The sequence below is a fragment of the Falco punctatus genome, assembly GCF_963210335.1.
Source record: "Falco punctatus genome assembly, chromosome: 12".
NCBI classification, from domain to species: Eukaryota; Metazoa; Chordata; class Aves; order Falconiformes; family Falconidae; genus Falco; species Falco punctatus.
Genome location: NC_137592.1, coordinates 3,378,104 through 3,403,271, shown reverse-complemented (window position 1 = coordinate 3,403,271; position 25,168 = coordinate 3,378,104). Strand labels below are relative to the sequence as shown.

At 43.7% G+C, this 25,168-nt stretch overlaps 1 protein-coding gene across 7 annotated transcripts in view; it reads right to left on the bottom strand.

Moving 5' to 3' along the window:
* CCDC85A (coiled-coil domain containing 85A) overlaps positions 1 to 25,168 on the bottom strand; it is a 293,953-nt gene that overhangs the window by 181,458 nt on the left and 87,327 nt on the right. For 3 of the 7 annotated variants that reach the window (XR_013931389.1, XR_013931390.1, XM_080408090.1), the window contains exon 1: positions 1,844 to 14,654. Coding sequence is in view for 4 of the 7 variants with exons in the window: in XM_080408090.1 (XP_080264216.1) it covers positions 1,844 to 2,062 (219 nt within the window). In the remaining 3 variants the exon portion in view is untranslated. Of the gene's footprint in view, positions 1 to 1,843; positions 14,656 to 25,168 lie in introns of those variants that run through there. The other 4 variants (XM_080408088.1, XM_080408089.1, XR_013931388.1 and 1 more) reach the window with 3 other exon arrangements.

Here is a 25,168-nt window from a genome sequence, read left to right as displayed (position 1 = left end):
TTTCTCCCATCTAAATATTCATTCCTTTTTAAGTATGAAACTAGAAGTAGAGATCAGCCACTACTGTTAAAAATTTTGCCTTATGGAAAGACCATTTTAGCACTGTTTCTTGAGAAAAGGAAGCTTTTGCAGCTCCACTGGATTTGTGTGCATGCATGCACAAGTTTACCCGATCTTTGTTTCAAAATAACTTTGAACTTGACCACTGTCAACCTATCTTTGAGAAAGGAAAAATCTCAACGAGGCTACGAGGTACCCTTAGCTGGTGAGACATACTTAAAATGATCCCATGGTGGAATACAAAAGGTTGTGCGAGCCCACAGCTCATCAGTCAGAAGCAGGAGGCACCCATCCACCAAAACCAAGGGCAGCTGGCCATTCTTACGCATGGACCGGTTATTTCACACAGGACAAAGAAGGTAGATGACCAGGCACAGGGCTCAAAACCTCATTCTCCCAAACTCCTTTTAAAATTTCCAGCAGAGACATCTGAACAAAAGGTGGAAGTTAAACAGCACTTCAGGGATTCAGAATGGAAAGAGGAATTTGCACTCCTTCCTACACATCTTGGCGTGTTGTGTTACTTATCTGGAAGATGCATAAATCTGTATGATGTCACAACACCTTTGCATATAACTGGGAGAAAGATTCTGTTGTTGTAATGCAAGTTACATTTAAAATGTAAGCTTTATTCTTACTGAAGTACTATCATGGATGGCTCTTTTTCACCCCCAGACACCACATACAGTCAAAAAGAGGGAGGGAACACACACACTCATACTCTGCAGAACAGGAAAACTTGGGAAACAGGAACAGTGTTCCCCCACATGCTATTTATTTTATGCTATGCTATTATTAAGGACACTTTCTCAATAATTTAGTTGTTTAAAGCTGTTCTACAAATGAAGAACGCCCTTCTAATGTACTCTCACGTAGTACATTAGCTGATTGTTTGTATCTCTAAGCCTACGCTGCATCTGTCTCCTCGCCTTCCCTCCAACCTCATCTCACTGAAGGAATTCCCTAAAAACAATGTCCTTTCTCGAAGCAACAAGACTGAAACTGTTTTGTAGTCATGCCTACTTTAAGGTAACTTTCTAGATCTACAATACACATGTGCATGCTACATTAGGGTACTTATCTGTAAATAGTCACACTATCTTCCCAATTCTCAGAACTGGGAGGGGAAACACTAGGAACCATGCTTCTCATAAGAGTAAAGGGCTAAGTCATTACAGACTTGGTCTGCCTCTGACTGCAGTCTGCACAAGCACACAATCAAAAATGGTTTGACTGGAAATAGGTTAACAGACGTCTTTTTCAGACAATAAACTAGGCATTGGCTCTAATCGTTCCAAAACCGAGCCCAAGGGTTTGCCATCACCTGCATCCTGGAAATTACCAACTCTCTCCAGCAGCCTACCAGCCTGCCCGACAGATTATTATGTCACCTTAAAACAGTGACAGAAAACAGCGTAAGCTACACCAAACCTTTTGAATGCAGTGTGCTCTGCACACTGTTCTTTCATGTGCACTTCTGACAGGACCGTTTAATCTCATCAAAACGGTGACAAGACTTAGGTGTTTTTATCAGCCCAAAGCACACTGGGGCAGAGCACAAACCGGCTGTGCTCCACAGCCTGCTGAATAGCTGGCCGTCTCTTCACCGGACACTAGATTTTTAAGCAGGATCGAATGCTATTCTTTCCAGTCCTTGTTCACTTTTCACGCGATTCCCGGTAACAGCTCCTCCCAGATCATCCACCTGATGAGATTGTTGCTGGCAGGACGGGCGGGGGACGCGGCAGAAACTTCAGGGGTCCCACCCTGCCCACCCCGCTACCTTCAAGCCTCGGATTTCGCCGAGGTGGAGCTGGAGGCGGCGGTTCACCTCGCGGATGAGGTTGCTGTGGTCCAGCATCGCGCTCATCTTCTCGGCCTCGGCGCGGCGGAGGCTGCGGATCAGCTCCTCCTTGCTCCACTTGAGCAGCTCCTCGTCCGACACCTTGGACAAGTCCTCGGCCGGCGCCGCCCCGCAACTTTCCGCCGCCACTTTGGCCATGGTGGCGGCGCGGCAGCCCGGGGACCACAGCCCTCCCGGGGCCGCCCCGCCGTGCGCAGGGGAGCGGGCAAGGCCGGGGCCCGCGGGCGGCTGCTGCGGGAGGCCGGGGGTGCCCCCGGCTCCAGCGCTGGCGGCGGCCGGGCCGGCCGGGGGGTTACCGGGGACCAATCACTTCGGGCCCCCGGCAGCGGATCCTGGAAAAAAAAAAGGAAGAGGAGGAAAGGGTGTGGAGGAAGCCGGGCCACAGTCTGGGGAGCAAACTTCCCCCGCCGAGAAATAAAAAAAAATGAAAAATGAAAAAAGACCAAGACAAAGGAAACGCCAAGGAGCCCGGCTCCTTCAACAGGTCGGCGGTAGCAGGGTGCGCCTCGTCCCCCGCGCCGCGCCGGGGCTGCCGGGCGCGCTGCCTCTCACGGTAATCGCCGCCCCTGTGCTGCGGGCTGCCGGCGCGCCGCGCGGGGCGGAGGATGCCGAGCGTCGAGCCAGCGCACCATGGCGGGGGCAGGGCGGGCCGGGCCCCGCCGCAGCGGCGGGAGCCGAGCGGGGCGGCGGGAGCGGGGCGGCGGGAGCGGGGCGGGCGCTGCCGGCGCCAGTGGCGGGCGCGGGGCGGCTGGCGGCTTTTCACCGGGGCGCGCGCCACGTGCGGGCCCGCGCGGGCGGCGGGGGGGCGAGGGGCGGTGCGGGCCCCGCGCGGCTCGCGGGCGCCACCTACCGCGCGCTGCCCGCCGGGGGCCGCCCGGGGCCCGGCCCCGCACGTACGTACGGGTCCCCCCGCCGCGGCCCCGGGTGCCGCCGGGGCTGCCGCGGGCGCACCTGCGGGCAGCACGGCTGGCCGCGGCCCCCCGGCCCCGCCGCCCCGGCCCCGCCTCAGGCCGCACTTCCCTGAGCGGCTTCACCGCTGGCAACGAGGGTACAACGGGCGGCCGCCGCGGCCCAGAGGGACCCCCGGGCGGCTGGGCGGGGGCACGGGGCAGCACCGAACGCGGCCCCGCCGCCGCCCCGCACTCGCGGGGAGAATGGTTGAGCTCTGCAGAGCCCTAATCAGGCGGAACGCGGCGCGGCTCCTGACAGCAACTCCGCACCCCGGCTGAAGGTTGCGTGCCGTGAAACGAGCTCCCCGCGGAATTGCGCCCGGGATATTTATATTTCTTCCTTGAGAATGTTCAGTCACGGTGTGGCAAGAGGCTTACATTTCCCAATTTGCTAAGAGATACAAAGCCTCTACATAAATCTGCCTTGCAGATGATTTGAAAATGAAACTTGATAATCCATTCATGCTGCTTACAAAGAAAGATGACATATCTCAGTGGCAGAAGTGGATGAACTGAAACTATTAGGTGAATAATTGGTTGAGTTCCCATTTTCAAATCGTCTAGTTCCCCCTGAACAATCCCCTCCAGGCAGAGGAGTGTGCCTCACGTAATAGGCCCTTACTACCTCCAATTTCACAATTTTGTAGTTACTTAGCATTAAAGATGATTCCTGATTCTTGAGGGGAAATTTTCAAGTACTTAGTATCAGCACTGGCAGATGACAAGGTTGTAGCCCCAAGACCAGGGCTGGCTCTGCAGAAGGCAGCTGCAGAACATGCGCCCTGCCCACCCCACCATGGCAGTCCCAGCTGGCTCTCTCCGCATCTGGCTGCCTCAGGCGACTCTCTGCCCTGCCTGCTGGAAGATCAGCCGATGCCACAGACCAGAGTAGCCAAGGATTATTTTCTGCTTTGGTCCTATTTAAAAACAGCCACAAGAACAGTTGAATCAAACGCTATACCTCTGTTCTTATTCCTGATCTTCTCCTTGAACTATCAGCTGTCACTTGATCATAATAAAAGTTCTCCTGCTCCTATCCATCTTGGGCTACACTTTGCATTTTCACCATGCCAGCAAGTCCTACATGTCTTCCCTGCCCAAGCACGGTTCAGAGATGTTCTTTCAGCCAATCCATTTTTCATGTACCTCCAGTTCCCAGCGACATGGCAGACCCTCTGCTTCCATCCAGCTGGGTCCCAGCATGACCCAGCAAGGGCAGCCCCAGAAGCCCAGACCAGCCTCCCGTTGTAACAGTGACTTGCCAAAGTCCTGGCATGGGAATCATATTGGAGCTGCTACTATGGCTGCAGGCTGCTACTCAGGACACAGGAGAATTACCCACCACCCCTACTACAACTAGTACCTGCGCCGCAGAGTGAAGCGCAAAAGGATGGGCATGTTTGCTGAGCTGCATCATGAACCCTGAAGTCCATCACTGTCAACAAGAGTTTCAGCAACGCATGGAGCTCTGCCGTCATGAAATCCCATTTTCACATCAGCACTAAGTATTGTGTGAAAATTTTATTTTCTCTGAAAGCTCTGTCACTCCCAAATCCTCTGAATTTTTTTCCACTGTAAAGAACAAAGCTTTAGATAAAAGCATCTGACCAGCCACAGCAAAAATACAGTAAAAGGCCATGAAAAGGAGCTGTCATCTTTTATGCCCAAATATATTCCATTTTAATGCAACTAAAAAAGAATAGCTTGGGGGAAAGGCAGCAATAAATAAAGGCTTTTCTTATTCTTCTAATTCAGCAGTATATTAATTGAAAGGTTACATGGTGTTAGATTTTTACAGGTTCAATTCAATTTTTTTCCATGAAACAAACAGTTGACTGAAAAATATCTGAAAATTTTTAATCCAAAAGCCTCAAGAAAGAACGTTCACCTGTCTCAACTCAACATTAACGACATTTTCCAGGAGTAGCATTTCATAGCTTTTGATCATGGGGTGCCATGGACAGCACGGATCCAAGATGAACAGCTTCAGGGAACACTGCGTTCCCCACAAATATGAAACACCTCCACATTCATGTCTTCAGGAGGCACAGCTTTATTGTATAGACACAAAATGTGAACGGAGAATTCATGAGGTATGACCATTAGAAATAGTTTAACAAAGTCAAACTTCAAAAGTTTGGGCCAAATGTAGCTCTAGTTAACGGAACCAAAAACCTATCAAGTGAAACTAATCTGGAATGTTTCTATAAGGAGAGGATCTAATTTCACATTCACTCACGCTTGTGTAACAAGATCAAAATGGGAGTGGGAAGTGCGACATAATTATTCCCATCTCCTGGCAATTTTTAAACTTTACTTGCAGATAGTCCACCTTATTGCTCAAATGCTGAGTACTTCCCTACGCCTGGGCTGTCAGCATCACCAGTGATGACAATTGCCCCCAAACGCCTTTCACATTAAAGCTGATTTTTTGCAATACTGTCTTCCTCCCCTGAATAATTCTCATTCACAGGCTGAAGCGGAGAGACCAGGCAACTGAGCTTGAGGATTGCAGTGCTGTGATTGCTGCAGCTTCTGTCCAGCGACAAGGGGGATGGCAGTCCCCCTTCCTTTCAGTTCTTCAACACAGTGCACCAAATGCTAGCAGCAATGTGGACCTGCATCCAATTAAATCTCTGTATTTTTTTGCCAACTCTGTAACATTTTCATTGCCGTGTTGTGCTCACCCCTGGATATGCAGATACGCAGCCATTGTTGCTGGCAAATTCTCTTACAAGTCCTTGAGGGCTAGCACTGGCTTTTCATTGCCACTTGCACACTATCTAGTGCTTCAAGTCTCTGATCACTGGGCAGAGTCACTAAGCATTATTATAACCAATAATAATTATACAGTGATTTTAAAAACACTTTTGGACATTTCCAATGAGGCCCTAAAGCTGTTCAACAGCTCTCTGCCAAAAATGTGTCACAGCAAATGAATACTTTCATAGCCGTCATTTTACGCAAAGATGGCTAAACTGTTTTGGTTCAGATTTTCCAAAAATACTTTTCAGAAGAGTTCAGGCTTGAAAAATGTCACTCCCAAATTGGAAGGAAGTGGAAAAAGCTTTAAAAATGATAAGTTCAAGTAATTTTAGTTATGGTTGCTTCTAGATGTTCTACCCATCATTCATGTGTCTGTAGCTGACACCCAATACAGCATCACCCACACTGGCTGCTCTCTAATCCTAGCCTGTCAGTTCTCCCCTGGCTCATCACCCGTCCCTAGGCAGAGCTCCATACCTTCCCACTGCTAACAAAATAACCCATGACTCCCCCTGCTCACCTTCCCATCCTGTCCTTCCTAAAAAGGCTCTATCCATCCATGGCAGCACCCCACTCATGTGAGCTATCCCACCATTGCCTCCATGACCCCGATAAGACCATAGCCCTGCAACTGCACACAGACCTCTAATCCCTCTGGTTTGTTCCCCATGCTGCCTGTATTAGCGTACAGGCATTTCAAAGAGGCACCCAGTTGTGCTGATTTTCCAGGAAAAGCGGGAGAGCTTCCTTTGCAATGCTGTCCTCTTGGCACCTCATCATTTAAGTGTGTATGCTTTAGGAGGACACCCATCAATCCTGTGTATTATTTCTGATGTCTCTCTTGTCCACATCACGCTGCATCCCTTGCTTACCAGTCTGGTCCCCTATTTCCTTATTTGGCTGTTTGTCACCAGCTCTCTCCTGTCCATTCCTAGATTAAAGTTTTCACTGGCTGAATCCTATCTCTTCCTAACAGTCCTTAACACTCAAAGATGGTCCTGTGGCCATAAAAGCCAATCCCCAGCTGCCAACACCAGCTGTGCAAGCATTCATTGACCACAGGATCCATCCTCCCCTCCTCAAGCTCTTCCACCATCACAGACTTCTTCATTTTCCAACCTGAAAAGCACAGACCCTTGCTGCCCCTCCTTTATTCACTATACCAGCATAAATTAGACTAATGCATTCACATAAAAATATTTTACAATACAATATAGAGCAACTTTTCCTAACAGAGTCTCATACCATGTTCATAGAGTGTTAGTACATATAAAAATTAATAGACTGATATTAGGCAGGCCATATATTTTCTACTTCATTGCATACCCACTTCCAAGGAATATTACAGGTAATGCCATCTAGCTAAAGCTTGCCAGAAACAAAATCCTTTGTTACAGACACCTTCGTATTCAATATATTTATTAACAGATAGAAATGTCATCTTTTTCTCCTGACTTTATGACAGGTAAAAGTAAACAGCCAACTCTGAACAAACCCAAACTTCATTATGTTCACAATCCAATCTGAACTATATTCACATTCTCTGGCTTAAACCCATTGCTTAGGAATGTTTTATTTATACTGTATCTCTTAATAAATCTGTAACAGGTATAGATACACCAGCACACTTCTCAATTTTAAAATTGAGACTAAGGACAGTATGTTATGTGAAAGGGAAAGTGACTCATAACATTGGTTGGTTTTCCAAAGCTCTTGTGCCCACGTGCCCTGGGCATTTCAGAATGCCTCAGAATGCCTCTCACCGTTCTCTGCTTTGACAGGGTTTCACTTGTGAACTCCCTCCCAAGCAACACTGCCCACCAAGCACTACACCACAGCAAAGCTGACGCACCAGTAACAGCTGCAGAAAGTCAAAAATGAGCAGAAATAGCAGACTGCAGACCCCTAGGACAAGGCTGGCTACATGAGGGCACATTGTGAGATTCTTAAGCCCTCTTGCTGATGTTTCAGCTTTATTGCAACCTAGATGACAAGCAACTCCACAAATATAATTTCCAGTGCAACCTACAAGCATTTTTTTAAACCAGGCAACATGCAGTTTTCTTATCCCAGAAATATTTTTGAGAGAGAAAAAGGTTCATGTATTTCTAACTATGAGAAAATGTAAAAGAAATCTAGAAAAAAAAATTCAAATTAACAATCTGGAAAGGGGAAAAAAGCTCAGCTTGAGTTAGTCATTGGACTTCTTAAAACTTCAGATTTCAACTTTAAACTCTTTAATTTATTACCTATGATAAATAGTTTCTATTTATTCTGTAAGGAAAAACAAAACTTTTTTTCTTCTTGAAATTGTTGAAAAGTTTATCTCCTTTTTTCAAACTCAAGAACTTCTCACAAAACAAAGTTTGCTATGAACATCCTCCTACTGCCACCTACACATTTCTCATGATCTAGCTATCATGCAGCCATGCGGTGAGCTGGATAAGCTTCATAAGTCAATGAAAAATAAAATAATAGTAAAAATAAAAATCAACCACTGAAAAATAATGACTGGTTTTCCAGTGGATGACTGCACTGATCTGGCTTACAGCACCTATATTGAATGCAAGAGAGGTGAAGGGAACACACAGCCCAGGGGCTGAGGTGGAGCAAGAACATCCCTGTTGATGGCAGCCTGCATTTTGAGCAGATTAAACACACCATGACAGCAAGCCTTCAGGACAGCCACTAAAGATGCCCCAGATGAGAGGAGTAGAGAGCAATTAGCAATTCCTGCTTGAGTTTATGTGGTGAGTTTGACTCAGCCAAACTTGCAGATTTGACTTGGAATCCATAATAGAAAAATTCTGAAAGGTCTTACGTGGGCACTTTGCTTTTTATTTCAATTGGAAAAGTGATTGGGGACTTTTGTGGTCCTCCTCCAGGACAAACATGGGATCCCCAGGCCATGGATTACTCACAGGAGGTGCCAGGAAAAGATGCTGCCACTCAAACTGACTCAGAAATTGCTTTTGCAGGTCTTGGCCAATACTCCTAAACCTGTTTGGTAATTTCAGTGAGGTACATGTAAAGGAACATGCTTTATAACTGCTCAAGGTTAAACAAGTGGTTAGATAGCTGATCCTTAGAGACAACATAAAACGGAGAAACAGGCACCTTTCCAACTCAGCAGAAAACATACCTGAAACTATAACTTAAAGGCATCCAAAGATGTTAGAATGAAATCGTTAATTACACCGGTTTTATGGGGCTGATTTTATCGTGAAGAGCTTGGCAACTTTTCTGCACAGCTAACAATTTGTTCTGGCTGGGATCCAACATAGATGCATAACCAGAGCATCTGTGGGTTTGTTTTAATTGTACTCCTGTTCATCGTTTGGGTAACACTGGACTTCATTTTGTGCTCATATTTGATTAGTGAGTTAATAAGGGGCCAGATGCTTCTTTTCACTATTGCTGAAAGAAAAGTAGATGACTTTGTGGTGGGAAGTGAGAAAAAGTGCATGCCCTACAGCATAATCCTTTGCTTCCCCCAACCCTGTAAAAGTGGCAAATACTGGCACAGTATCTACAGGGATGAAGATGGAGGTCTTCTGTCCTCCTCTGAGACACCAACATAACTTTAGTAAAGTACATCTTTAAGCATTTACAACATACTTAGTAAGTGCAAGCATTGCAATGAGATTAAGGTAGGATGAGTCCTTGGGAAAAAATTTAAGAGTTTTGGAAAGCAAGCAATACTGTACCAGGAAGACAGGCACCATTGTCTGGAAGGAGCAACATGGAAAAATCCTTTTGCCCTGATGAACGCTGCATACTTTACATGAGCTTCCCCCCCTCCACCCCCCGCCCTGGCCCGGCCCCTTCCTTCCCATGTCTTTTTTTTTTTTTTTCTTCCAAGTTTAAGCTCTGATCCCATGAATGAAAACTGGCATGAATCGACTGGAGTAGTGGATTACTTGATAACTATACAAAAAAAGAGTATTCATAGACTTCATGTCCACTCACATAAACCATCCTACCAAATAAGCCATGCTTCCCAAGTCTTAGGAACCATGATCCAAACTGGCTAGCTAATGAAATGAAAAGGAAAGCCTCCATACTCTATTGTCATTTCCCCGAATCTGAGACAAAAGACTGTATTTTCAAGCTAAAAGCTTCTTGTTAATCTGTCTCTTCAGTGGCATTATTGTGAAGAATAATATTTTTTATGAAAAAGAGATTATTCATTGTATTTTTATAAAGCTACGTATACTTAAATAAAACTAATCTACAACAGCAGTATATGGGACGGCTCTCCAACGGTTTGTAACACAGTACTTTTCATTTAGAATCATCTTCATTTATCCCAAAATATTTAAATCAGTCACCCACCGACTGCATAGCTACATGATGGCCTTTTATACCCACCTCCTTCCTTGGTAGGATGTTATTTTGTAAATAGACTCTGCAGTTTCAACAAATCTCCCCAAAATTCAGTTGTTGTCTGCAATAAAGTGGGCTTTTGTGAAATCCTTGGTTATTTATCCACTACTTACCCCTTTGCCAGAGAGATACCAGCAGCCTGTTGCTGAAGCCAATTTCTCCCTCTCTTTTGCTGCTTCACAGTGACAGCTTCCACAATGTAGCTTGGTGGAAAACAACTTCCAGGGACTTCCACCTTATCTTGACTTCCAGTTCTGAGGTGTTTATGTCTTTACTTGGATTACCTATTTAGAGAAGCAAAATAAGATTCTTTTGAAGACACCCTACACTCACTTCAGATACCAGACTAGTTTAAAAATACAAACAAAAACATTTTTTCCAGACAAGCATTGTTTTTTGGGTACAAAATTGGAAACCAAATAATGAAAGCAAAGCATAAAACCAATGAACCCACGCTGAAGACATGTGCACATCAGTCCATATCAGTCTCATGTCCTCACTGCAACCCTGAGTTTATCTACAGCACTTCTCAAAGCCAATGGCCAGACCACAGCATCAAGAGTACTGCCTTTCACACTGGGCCTTCTCAGAGGCCTCGTTTGGGTTCAAGTGCCAAGATAGCAACTCAGGAACAGTTCATTTCCTTATGAGTGTTTTTCAGAGTTAACCTGCAATGTTGCATTGCCAGCCATAAACCCATGCCTCACCTGAGGGGTGCTTTGTTCTGTATAGCTCTTTCTGCAAGACAGAATTCCAAGACAAAAACCCTTCAACTCTTCTCTAACAAAAAGCAGCAGGAGTAGCACAACCTCTCTAGCAAATGTAGCTGTGATAACATTCACTTCCTTTGTACCAACTACAGCTCTGATAATTCCTGTTTCCTTCTCCCTGTTCTTTAGAACTGGGCTTGTTTCCAATTCCTTTTTAATTAAAAAAAAAATAAAAATCAACAAACTAAAACAAAAACAACAAAAAAAACCCCAAACAAAACAAAACCCCAAAAACCAACTCAAAAAAACCCACACACAACCAAAAAACAGCCTTCAATATTTGGGTTCCTATGAAGTGAAGCTTTCAGAGCTTATCTAACAGTAAGCGATACTTCCTATTGAATGCACTCCCTGTGTCACTACAGCAGTTTAAAAAAATTTGCTATGTTTTTTAGAGTATGTATCACACATCTCATCAATCCCTCAGTCTCCAGTTCACTGGTAATTCCTCACCACAACCTGGTGCAACATGCTAATAACATGGATGAAGAAGCTGGCATTCAGAGCCCTCTGGGATTATTTGAAACACTGACTGGGTCACATTTTGTCTAATGAATCCAACACAGAAGAGCAGACTCCTTTTGTCAATTATTTTTTTTAAATGGTTATTCACAGATTATATTTTATGAGAAAAACAAGAAAAGTTGTTGGAGAAGAAAGGAAAATTAATGATATGATATTAAATTTATCATTTAATGTTACAATATTAAAGATAATGATAGTCAGTGCAACTATCACAATGCCCAGTGAAGTTGCAAGCTTAAGCTGTAACTATGGCAAGTTAGAAATTACATGCATGTAGAAGGCAGCTCCTGCTAACAGATATACTTTTCACTAGCTCAAGCCTTATGGAGATACCACTGGCTCTAGCAATTCATTAATCAACTCTGACAATGCCATTCAGGGTCTGTATTTAGTCTGTATTTAGTCACACTATTTATTTATTTGTACTGCAATAGCATTTGAGACCTCTAGCTATGGAGTATGACCCCTCTGAGTTGGAACTATAGAACTACAAAATGAGAAGACTTCCTTAATAAAGTTCAAAAAATAAAGATAATGCTCCTAGAATTTACAAGCTATGCCTTAGACCTCTGGTTCCTGGAAAGTGCAGGGGAAGGGGCAGAACTAGTTAAATAAGACTGCCACATTTAATGCATAGTCATTTTTCACTGTAAACCTACATACACATTGAAGTAATGAAGGAACTAACCACACTAAAAGGAGTAGCAGAAGTCACAAAGGAGGATTATAAAGTTTGCAATGAGAAGAAAGAAAAATGGATATTAAGAGACAAAGAAGAATTCTAAGGAGTGTGTTAGTGAGAATTATGTCAAACAGTTATAAACCCAGTAATGTAACTTGAAATGATTATGAAGTCCACGATAGCAAAAAGAACACAGCTACCTCAAAATGCCTGTGCAGATGATTTTTATGAAAACCTTAGAATCATTGTGGACACAAGGCACTGAGCTGTAACAGGGGAAATGACAGAAGTATTTAAGTCCTCAAAGTGAGGGTGGTCCTGCGAGCATGCCCCAACCTGGGCAGCAACAGGGAGATCTACTGACGTGAAATGGTTAAGAAAGGAACAGAACACCATCTCAAATGACAACAGCCTTTAGGAGTTGAGACCACAGGGTCTGTAGAGATTGTGAGGGAGTAAAGATCACTGTCTTCAAACAGGCAGTGTTCTCAGATTGGTTCACTCAGTCTGGCTGAAGTGATCGTTTAGTGGGTGCAGTGATGCCAGAGATGGCCTTGTCAATGACACTATGCATTGGCCTGGACTTCCCTAACAGCATTTCTGCTGCTTGCAGTAAATGAAGTTTTATAAAACATTTTGAAAGTGTACCATTGGTGAAATATGCAGAGAACAGCCCATGAATGCCATGCTTGCAGGCATCTAATCTGTATCTGTATCACTGCTAAAATCATCTTCACTCCATGTTCTGTTCTGACTCTGAATGTGCTCAAATGATGTATTGGCTTCCAACTATATTGTCAGTTCAGCAAACTGTAATCAACTTACTATTTACCATCATATCATGCAGTAATACTTCAAAATTCTTTACTGGTTTGGGGCTGCTCAAATATGTATATACATATTAATGCATGCAATACCACACTTAGAAGAAAGGTATACAGTAATTGGAAAGGCAGCTCACGAGGTTATTTAATGAACAGCGATCCCCACAGATCACCTTCCTCTGCAACTTTCATCTCCATGAATGCACTCTTTAGTTATTCTGCTGATTCCTCTCAGCAGGAAAAATCCATTAAATATTTAATTAAGCTGTGTTCAATATATGAGGTAAGTGAACTATTCTATCTCGTGCTAGCTTAACATTACATGCTGTATCATAACGTTCTGCACAAAACAGTGTTGCAGTGATATGCACATTACTGGAAATTTTGTTCTATTTGCTTATGAACAATAAAAGCAAAAAGAAAATGAACATGCAAATCAGTGTTTCTTATCTAAATGTACTCCTTTTAGCTATTACTATTTAATCAGTTTAGGAGGAGATGAACTCTGGGAACTGCTGGTGCACTAATAGGTGAACATTGAAGTGAGGGGTTTTTTTGCTTGTTTTGCATTTTAAGCAGAGCAGGAATTCACTGGTAGAGAAAATCCCTGTGTATGGCTTGCATAGCCACAGGCATGACAGACCATAGTGGAAATTTTAAACTGAATGAAACAGAGGTAAAACAGAAAGGGGCAAAACTTGGCAACTCTGAGACATAACATTTAACCTAAGTACAGCACAAACCACTGCTTCAGAGCTGCCAGCAAAATCTTGCGGACCCTCAGTCGATTCCCAGCCATTAGGGATGACATACACCATAACGTTTGGAATATACAGGGAAAGGAAAGAGAATCAAATTGCTGTACATTTTGTCACAGCTGAGGTATGACAATTGCCAAGGGCAAGCGTTTCTGAAGATAAACTGATAGGCTGCAGTTGAAACAATTGCTTCCAGCAAGGAAATATTAGAGACAAAAAAGAATCAAAAAACAACTCCAATCTTCAGAGGACAAGTATTTTCTCTTTGTAACATTAGATAAACAATATGCACAAAGCAAGATCACTGTGTAAGAAATTCTTGCAACTGCAGCATCATGTGAACTAAAAGAGGATCTAATCCAGAAACTTGATTTCCTAAGCTGACATAGCAAACATTCATCAAAGGTTAAATAAAAGATTAAGATTTAACTTCCTAGTATTTGAAGACAGGGACAATGGGGTTCAGTCCTACAAAGCCTGAAGAACTGGGGATAAGATGCCACTACATAACACCCCAGAACAGACTGATGGAAAGCTATGATTAGAAAAGGGGACAAACCTCAGGTGTTGTTTTTTTTTAATCAGGAACTCAGTGCTATGGAAACAGGCAACAGTTAAGATGTTTTAGAATTTGTCCCAAAGTTACCTGGCTTCAGTAGGTGACTTCCCATTATTTGAAAGTACTGGATTGCTACCCTGCTCAATTACTTACCCATCTGCCTTATTCCTGATCTCTTATTAGGAGCAGGCTGTCATTTGCACAGAGAAAATGACAGGAAAAAATCAGAAGATGGGAACAGCTAATAAAAAAATAATGAAGAAAAGAAATAATTATGAAAAGAAATAAAAATTACATTGTCTACTTTTTTCTCTTGTCAACTGGAATCCCCATACAGTTCAGTAATCTAAGTGGTAAATACTCCCTTACATTGCCAAAAAGGCAAGTCACCCACATATCATAAAATCCCAGCTGATTTAACTTTAATAAACATCTTTTATAATAAAAGCAAATGTATCCTCTTTTCCACTGTAATGCTTTTTCTTAATGCCTTTTTTTTTTTTTTTTTTTGGGGGGGGGGCGGGGATTTTTAAGTGGGGGATCTTATAAGCACTAAAACAAAAACATCCTGAAAAAATGCAGAACAGAGCCTTGTTGCAAGCAGACAGGGGAAGATCTGCCAGCTGCTCAATTACTGTTTTGGAAATAAAGCAGGTTCTTGAACTAGACCATCTACAACTTTACACAAACTCAGAAAGTCCCTGATCTTGCAAGGGGGCGGGGAAGGAAGCAGTTTGAACCAAATTGAAAGGAAAACCTCCCTAAAGGTTTTCTTCCAAGAGGATCAGATATTGATGCTTCCCTCAAAAGAAGCTATTTTAAATGAATAAATAAATAAGGCTGAATAGAAACAGTTATTTTCCATACATCCTTCTGAACCATAGGCAAGAATGAGGGACAAGGTTGGCAGGTTTCATCTTTATTACACACACAGAAAGAAAAAAGAAAAATCTACAATCAGATACTGTTAAAGATGCTATTGGTTTAAAGCCATCTCCCCTTCTTCAAAGGGTGACAGAAATGTGCTGGCCCCACAGGGAAATTGAGAATCTTCTCATCTTTGTGCTATAATCTTCTTGTTTCTAGTCTTCCAGGGCCATAAATCACTGCTTACCACTGTGACACATCCTTCTGTAGAAATACCATCACTAGGCCAGGCTGAATGTCTCCTAGCCTAGTCTTAGACAAGGATAATTTTAGGGGAGAGGGAAGCCACCAGATGCACGTGTTCATCCAGGACAAATATAAAAAGATTTATGTATCAATCCACATAAACAAGCTAGTCTTTTTTTTTTTTTTTTTTTTGGATGTATGGGCATTGCAGCTGCTCACTTCACCAGGATTCTGATGATAGCATTTGGTCCAAAATCATATTCTCTAAGTTTACATCTCAATAATCCAATTAAAATGTATGAGAACTAATTAAACCTAGTGGATAATGATAATAACAATAGTACATAGTAATTTATAGCATTCTCCATCTTCAATGCACTTTATGGGCATTAACTAATTAATGGGTAACATGAATTTAAAAATCAATGCATGAGCACAGCATATGATTGGAATTAACATTTCAATTACTCTCTCTGACCACTACATTTATAAAATGACTCTTATTCCTTTGCACGTATGTGCAGCAATTAAAAAGGATTTTGTACTACTGATTACCAAGTAATTACAGAGTTTCTGAACCATCCTATACACTCAGTGAGAAATCACATCTGCTCGCCTATTCTCCTCAAAATTCTGCCTTTTTAGTTGATTTCCACAGACCCCTATTATTGTAATCTCTTTTTCTTAAACTTTTCTCGTGTACAGGGGATTCTGTGCAGTAACTTCAATCACAACTTTGATGAAAACTTCAACAGCTACACCACACCAGAAACAAGGTGAAGCTCCTCAGGAAAAGCCATTGCAGCTGCCATGACCCTGGGACTGAAGTGATCAAATGCAGACAGAAAAGCTGGATTTGGGAAGTGCCTGGGACCAAATCCCCATTGCTTCTTCCCATGTGGCAAGTACTCTCACCCATCTCCTAGTGACTGCAGCCTTCACTGATACACCTCAAAAATCACCACTTTAGTACTGCTAGTGCCACACCCAGAGCAGTACAGAGCTTGCCATAGGCTAACTGCTCTGGAACTGCTTCACAGGCCATTTTTAATTTTTTTATTATTATTTTTATTTTTAGCCTGAGCCTTCTGATTGCACCACAGCAGATTAAATGTAATGCAAGTGTACCTATGCAGGGGCCAAACATGGAAGTCTTCCACTAGGAGGAATTGAGGCTTTCAGAAACACAAAACAAAGACATGTTTTGGCAACTCATCTTCCCCTGCCGCCAATTTAAATCTTACAGTTTAAAATTACTTCCTTTCAACATCTTTTGGTTTTGTGGCTAACGGATTGACCTTTTGGAGAAGGGAAAAGTTCCTTCTGGGTTTTTTTGCAGGCCACTAGTCTGCGGGGATGTCAGACTGAGTGCCTGGATAACCCACAGTTATTAGATTTTCCCCAATAGTTTTCAAGGGTTTTCGGGTACTAAAACCAAAACAAAACAAAAATCCCCAAAGCCATAAGCATCCATACACACTACCTGTCATAAACAGCCTACAATAAAAAGAAACCTCCCTCAGCTGACAGGGTAAATCCATTTGCCTTTTCTCCACAACAACAATTTGCAGCACAAGGTCTCCCTGCTAATGCCTTGTACCACTGCCCTCTCCACCTGCAGAGTTTCAGTTTGTCCTCCTGCTGTTTCACACACCTTTTTAATGAAAATTAATTCATATTGCAGCATTTTCCCTGACAGATGTGTAGGCTGAGACTCTCCTTGCTCTGCTGTTCTCTTTCTTTATAGACCAATGCAAATTGCCCAGCTAGAGTTTCCTGTAAGAATCTCTTTTTTCCCCCACATCCCTGCATAATTGTCAAGCATTACATTTGAACTTTTAAGTGTAGAGGGACAAAAGCATTTATCCAGCCTGATACAGTTACCTCTTTCAAATCACTTTTCTGCTCATGCCTTAACTCTTTTTAGCTGGCTGCAGAAGCCTCTGAGCAGCTGGTACCCATTCTAACTTGTCTTTTTCAGTGCTAGTTACCTGTTTCCAATCAATGAAAGCAATAGCACATTTCTCAAGTTTTCCCTATTTCATAAATAAATATAAATATAATGCTTTCAGCACACAGGTTGAGGTGACAAAAAAAGGGGAGCACAACAGCAAAAGCCAACAGAAACCATGCAAACCCTGCTGAATAAAGTTCTTTCTGGTAATTCAATTATCAGATTCTTTTTTTCATTTATATTAATAAAATACTTTAAAAAGTCTAACAGGAAAAGGCAGCACTGATTTTAATCTTGCTCATTACATCATTTGCTTCTGACTAACAGGGCTGCAAATATCCATTCTTATGTTAATTATTTTTTTATTATTCTTTAAAATGGAGTTATTTCTTTAATTTAGAAAGAAGCTAACTGGCAAGGTCTATGTAACAATATTTCAAGCTCATTGCATTTTACTTTCAGCCATGAAAAAAATCTCTACAACTATGAAGACAAGTCTCAATCAAAATGCAATTGATGACTTCAGAAAAGCATTTCTGTACACACTGTGGAAGAAAGAACTGTGGTAATAAAATTTTCTAGACCCTGAATGGACATTTTCATTGATAATTCTCACTAGCAGGATGGTCCTGTACCCTTACTAGGATCTGTGAGGACGATCTTACAATAGCAATAGTGAGGCAAACAGGTTGAAATACCAAAAAAAAATCCAGGGTCATTATTGCCACACTGAGACAGAACTCTGAAGCTGAAACATTTGATTGCTATAATCAGCTATAAATAGGAATCAGACTTAGTGACAGAATTTTTCAGGCAAACATAAGATGGAAGTGTTCCTGGTACTCCAACATGGAGCCTACCCCAGGAATTCACGCGAATCTACCCACGTGTGCAGCAACTATTGCTGCTACTATCGCTTTGTAATCTCTAAAGAAGATAACAAGGGAAAAACACCCAATTTTTAAAACACAGAAAAACATTTTTAGAAGAGCAAGCAAGTTCATACCATCTTGGTAGGCTTGGGAGATTTGCTGGACAGTAAATAAGGGAGAGGAATAATGCTCTGAGCCTCAGAGATGATTTTTAGACAAGATTCAGGCACTGGCCCAGAGCATGAGGAAATTTCCATTGTTGTTAGTACTGTACGTCATCTGTATAAATAAACTTTCCTAAGCCATCCTCTTCCCATTGCCTTTCAGAAATACTGCACTTAAAAAAAATGTCATTAAAACCTGAAGACTGCAGGAAATGCAAAGTATTTCTCTTTTACAAAAATGTTCTAAAGGAAAGAGGTATCATACGGAGCAAGATTTCATAAGAAATTATAGCCTCATAGCTATCCCATTTTGCTTTTCCATTTACCATTTCTACCCACCTGCTCTCCCACCCACACAACCCCAGCATTATTAATGCTTATGAAAGACCATAAAGTTCTCATAATAAAGAATGTTTCTGTGCATTATCTAGAGAATAATGTAGCTCATTCAGTATGTTCTCTTGGAGAAAAAAACATTTTGGTCTGCTGTAACTAGATGCTCTTTCTTGGGACAATATATTGCCCTGAACTACTTGATTTTCTTTTGGATTTCTAAGGTTACAAAACTGTTCTGCCTGGAGACAGTGACTTTCATTATGGTGAAGCTCACCTATAGACAGTGTCAGGTGTACTGTTTGTTACATGTCATCATCCTGTACCATGCGTTATGTGCAGAAGGAGGAGATACATCTTTGATCCTAAAAGCTGTTTTCTGGGTTTATCTCACTACTGAAAAAATAGCTGTACTAAGGCCCAGGTTTTTGTACCCAAAACCTACTTCAAGGTTATGCTTTGCTGTCATTTATTGCTAGCTGCTGAAAAGTTCTTTATTAGCCAGACATTTGGTGATGTCACTAAATCATACACTTGCAAAACAACCTAATTAAGCATTTGCTTGTGCTAAGGTTAAGGTCAGACTGCAAATTTGGAAGTCAGTTGTGAAGCCAGAGATTTCAGCTGACAATGCTTTACCCTAATACCCATAAGCTTAACGTTATGGTAAAAACAGCAGAAGCATCTCAGGTAGGCAAGGCTGTTTTAGCAGAAGAGGAGAGAGGCAATCCTTGAGGCAGCCAACATTCAGGCACTCCAGTGCTTTCTAAATGAAAACCAAAGTTTTGATCTGCCCACAGCAGTGCAATGACAGCCAGTGCTGAACATGGAAGCATTGGTACAAAGTGCTAGTGTCAGCCTGTAAAATCGGTGGTCATCCTCAGCATTACCTAAAGGGACTGAGCAGTCTTCAAGGGTAAACAGTCCTCTGCTATTCCGCTTCACAGTAATCTAGTCTAGGAGCCAGGGTGGGGTAACTATAGCAAGAACTGTAGCAAAAAGAAGTTTGCAAAACCCTGCCCCATTGAAGCTGGAAGTACTACACTGAGGTTAAGGCTTGCCATGCAGGAATCCAGGGCTGTTAACAAGAGCATAGAATATTGCAAACTCTTCAACAGGAGCTGACATTATTCCCCATAGTGCCCGCAGTGCTTTTTATTCCTATATGCTCCATCTCCAAACTGAATTCACATCATCATGCTTTAGTAGGGGTTCCCTCTCCTAGTAGCCTTACAAACACAGGAAAACTAAGGAAATCCAGCTTGCATGTTGCAAAGAACACTGGTTGAAAGCTAGGTGCATGCCAGATAGGATATGGTACTGCTGCTCCCCAAAGCCTCACACACACTGAGCCAGGAAGGCAGCCTAATGATTTATTGGGAGAAAACTGAAATCTAGGTTATGAGAGTCCTCACTGAGTATTTAGCAAGGAGGGGACAGTACCCTAAGTATCACGCCCCCAAAATGAAATCAACAATGGCATAGCAGCCTCATCTGTCCATGAGAAGTACTGCATGAGAAGTAGAGAAATCGCAGAGTGCCTTCGGTCAGCCTAGTGAATTTTGTACATTTGTCAGTGAATATTTATTAAAAGAAACAACAAAAACCTGCCACAAACAAACAAAAAAACACAAAACTGAGTTAACTGAATTTTTCGAAGGTAACTCGAACATGAGTTAGCACTGAAATTACAGAAATCATAAACAAAAGACCAAATAAAACATGATTGCTTTGAGGAGCCAAGAGCTACATTCCTCTCTGCCTTTTACCTACTTAAGTCAAACACTGCCTAAATAAACTTTCTCTGTGCCTGGCTTTGATTAGGAATGGTGACCCAGACTTATCTTCCTTCGGTTTTGCCACCTACCTGAATGTGCTTGCATGGAGCCAGTCACTCTGTGCGCTCCACAGGGAGAGGGCGGCTCTGAGAGAAGATGGTTCAGCTCTCCAGACGCCCCCCGGCCATGTCCCAGGCACACGGGCCCTGAGGGGCACCTGAGGGGGCACCTGGCCCATGCCAGCTGTGCCCACGGGGCTAGGGCTGCCCCAAGTTAGATTGGGCAAATCCAGGCCTTCCTTCCATTTTAGGAAGAATATATTGCCATCAGAGAGAATTCAAATACTGTGTGGCTTCCAGCACTGCAAACCAGACACAAACTCTGTCAGTGCTGGAATTCTGGCCCTGTATGGGGTAACAGTGGAGCTGCTAATGGCAAGCAATTCCCTTAAATGAAATCGCTGCTTGCGTTAACGCCATTAGAGACAGTGGAAGACAACTAGGCATCACACCTGAGGAGATTTTTCACAGAAAGCTGAGCGGATGGCCTCAGCTAAAATTTTCATCTGGGGCTAGAAGCTTGGCTCTCCCTTTAAGAAACTTAAAATATAACGTGGGACTAATATGCGTGATGCGTGAGGCAGCATCGGTCAGATCACCCAGATTTCCAAGTACCTCAGGCCTGCGCCCGCCAGCGCCCCTAGGGAACGGCCTTCGCGTTTGCTCCTCTCTCAAATCTCCTCAGGCCTCGCACTCGCGTCCCGCCAAGGGACGGCGGAGGGCGCCGGCGGCACGAGCACGGGCGGCACCAGGGCGCGCGCTGCCCAGAAGCGCGCCGCCGCCGTCCCGCGCGCGGGCCCTCGCCTCAGGCCGCGCAACGTGCGCGCGCCAGACCCCGCGGCGGCCGCGCGCAGCTGCTCCGCCCGCCCGGCGGCGCCGGAGCGCGCGGCGCTCGGCCGGCAGGTGGCGCCCGCACACAGCCGGTACCGGCCGTCACACGGGCACTACCCAGCCGCTACACGGCCCGTACCCAGCCGGTACCTGGCATTACCCAGCTGTTACACAGTTGTTACCCAGCCCTTAAATGGCTGTTACCCCACCGTTACACAGCCGTTGCACTGCCATACACAGCCGTTCCATGGCTGTTACCCAGCCGTTACCCAGCCATACACAGCCGTTCCATGGCTGTTACCCCACTGTTACCCAGCTGTTACCCAGCCATACACAGCCGTTCCATGGCTGTTACTCAGCTGTTACCCAGCCGTTACCCAGCCATACACAGCCGTTCCATGGCTGTTACTCAGCCGTTACCCTACCATTACATGGCCACCACCCGTCCATTACCCAGCCGTTACTCATCCCGTTACACCCCTGCCCAACAGCCTCCCGGCTGCCCGGCCCCTTCTTCCTCCTCCGCTGATCTCTGCAGCACAAGGGGGCTTCACCTCAGGCCCTGTTCTTAACCGCCCCTCAGGCCTTGCAAAAGCTAATGGTGGGCAGTGGCACAGCGCCCACGGGCCTGCCCCAAGCTCCCGTGCCCAGCGCCCTGCAGTGACACTGGCAAGGGGGAATGGCAGCACCAGGGGCAATCCCGCTGCGGCCCATAGCCCTGGTCCTGCTGTGCCCCTTCTGCTCCGGAGAAAGGCCTGTGCCTCCTCCGAAACCAGGCACCGACCACGGCCAGGACGCTTCCATCAGTACCAGGCACGCTTCCCGGGAATCAGCGGCTATTTCACAGGGCTTCTTCCTCACAGGCCCGGCTTCCCCGTGTCTGTATGCAGGTATTGCTGACAGCACTTTACCCACCTGAAAAGCTCGAGATTATTGCAGCCTGCAGTTAAAGGATCACTGAAGTGCTCCTTAAATGCAAGTCGCAGCGTACAATATCGTTTGGTGGAGGAAGGAACCTCAGGCATCGCTTACAGGTGGAGAACTGAGGCAAGCATCTGTAAATCTGAACAGAATGGGACCCCTGTTCTGACCGCCTGCGTTACCTACGTGACATCGTTCCTCCCCAGCACCACTGTGGGCCAATGTTATTAGACATTTTTCAGACAGAAATCCCTGTGAACGTGGGCTCAGAATTGCCTCGAGCAACAGCGAGGCACGGCTGAGGCAAGGAAAGGACGGAAATCCTGACACCCGACTGCTGCTCTAACCATTAGGGGCATCACCATGAAAACATCCACCCGATCTTCCTCTCTCACTCTCCTCCTCTCTTGCACACGTCAGAAAAGTCTGTTCAAATACAATCAAATCAAAATAAAAACACAAACTTAGCAGTTTGCTTATACTGCCCAGTGAAGTGCTCTATGAAGATTACTGGGCAGTAACTCACAGTTACCGCTCTCAAGCCATGCTGAATTAAAACTTAGGGATATTTCATGAAAGGGCCACAGTCCATCCGGGTAGAGCTCGTAAAAGCCTGAAAGCAGCTGATAAAATAAGCACCAAGAAAGCCAGAATTTGTGTGCTACAGCCATCTCAGCCTCTCCAAAAGCAATTGTGCCTAGAAATGCATTTGGGAAACATCCTTCTCCCCAGATACACTGCCTTCCTTACACAAAGGTAGGAAGAAAATATGCCCCCTTAAGTAATGTATTTTACTAAGGACAGTAGCTAGACTGTGGTAGAATTGGACAATTCACTCTATTGAATAATACTGCCTCACACTATCTGCACAGGGATCTCTGCCAAAGACTGCTGGCAAAGGTACCTGACAGGCTTGTTCATGCTTGTGGGGCTGAGTAAGTTCATTAAGCTTACAAGGAAGAACAAGCTCAAATAAAACTGCACACATCAATGTGCCCTGCCTTAATTAAGATGTACGATCATCAAACAGCTGACACCCAAAACCCTACCAACACAAAAGAAGAACACATGTCTGTCAGTTAATAGTGCTTTATTTTCTGTCAAAAAAATTCAGGCAGGGTTTTTGTTGGGTTTTGGGGGTGGTGGTTTTTTTTGGGGGGGCGGGGAGTGGGGTAGTTATGGGGGGAAGCAGTGTCTATACGTTGTGCATAAGAAGCTACACCGTGTGGAACCAGGTCTCATGAGTTTCTGGATGTGATTCAGAAAGCACTTGAAAAGTCAAGGTTGTAAAGATAATTGGAAAAGATGTGTATTTTCTAGTGATTTGGCAATATTTTTGTGATTAAGATTTTGTGAAATATCGCAGAATTATTGACCATCTTTTCCTCTGTTTCCCATTTTTGTAGCTGATTGCCTCACTCCTACAAAACTAAAAGATCTTCTGGACTTCAGAAAATCCCAGACGATGCCACTAAAGTTTTCCGCTTGGATTGTCCCCTGCCTGTAGAGCCTCTCCCTCTACACCAGGGTACATAAGGGACAACCATTCCCATAATACAAAACCCAGTGGCTTAAAACCTTCCTCAGCATCACAGGCGCCCTGTCTTCTCCCCAGCAGTTGTAGCACCAGCACTGATATCTCCCCTTTACCCCCTTCTCCAGCCTACGTGGAGACACAGGGGACTCTGGTCAAGTCTTTGAATGGCGATCATAAAGCCAAAGGAGTGTTGGTATGTGGTTGAGAGAGGATATATGTATATGCACATCTCTATCTCAACACAATCAAGACAGAAAAGCAAAGGCAGAACATACTAAACCCACCACTGAGCTGCTAGCTCTTTTGTCTTCCACCTGTTCTCTGAAAGGTCTCTCCTCACAGCACTCAGTTCAGGCTTGATCCTGCAGAGTGGCCTCCAAGCGAGGAAGCACGGAAATTCAGAGTACAGACTGTTTGCAAGATTAGCCCTTTGGGACAAACTGTGATCAGTGTCGGACACACCTGTGGCACCAAGAACACTTGAGGGAACAGGAACTGAAAAGCTAGTCCAGTGTTTGCTGTGCCTAAGAATTATAGGACAGTTTTAAATTGCAATGCTACATTTACACTTCAGAATGAAATATAAGCATCTGACTAATTACATCGTTTTCTCTTCAGAAAGGGAAAAAAAGATGTCAGTTCTGTGCTGCACTTTTAATATTGCCAGATCTCAAGTAATGAATGTTTGCCATGGGTCTTTCAACACTGCTCTGTCCACTAAGTGTTAGTGAGTATATGATATGCACTTTCTTCTGACAGCTAACTAATTGATTCTCTGAGAGGATCAGCTTTTCAAAGGTGAGCAAAAATGATTTATGCAAAGAAGCATTTTTGTCACAGCAAGCATAGCTGTAGAGGAAATAAAAATTTTACTTGGAATATGATTAAAAAAGCATTTCAGCAAGCATAATTGTGTTGGCTTCTGTTGCTTCTGAGAAGAAAAATGTATTTTTTCCTTTGTTCTATTACTTGTGATATAGAGAGTTTAGATTTAAGGTTATTTTTCCTATGCCCACTTTTATCAACATGATATCTTTTCAATGGTCTTGTTCATTCTGGCTGCAGAAAGTGTGGCATATAATGTTATACCATTTGCAACCCATTATGGCATGTTGTTCCAATGATTTGCAACAGAGTGCAATATAAAGCTGTTTATAAGGCAGCTATTTGTGTATATAGTTTAGCGTAACTTAGATATTGAAAAGAAAGGCTCCCAGAGCCATCATTTTTTTATTTGCTCATAAAACTATTTTGGAACTTTAATATTCAAGTGTAAATTTAAGGCAAATTAATGCGCTGAAATGTTTACTGAGAGTCATATTTTAGGAACAAGTAACTTCAAAAGTATTAAGAAAACAAAAAATAGGATCTGAAAGCATACCTCTGCACAGAACAGCAAAATTCAAACAGTATGGTTTAGCTAGAAAACAGTGCGTTCAGTGAAAGTGAGAAAGCAATGAAT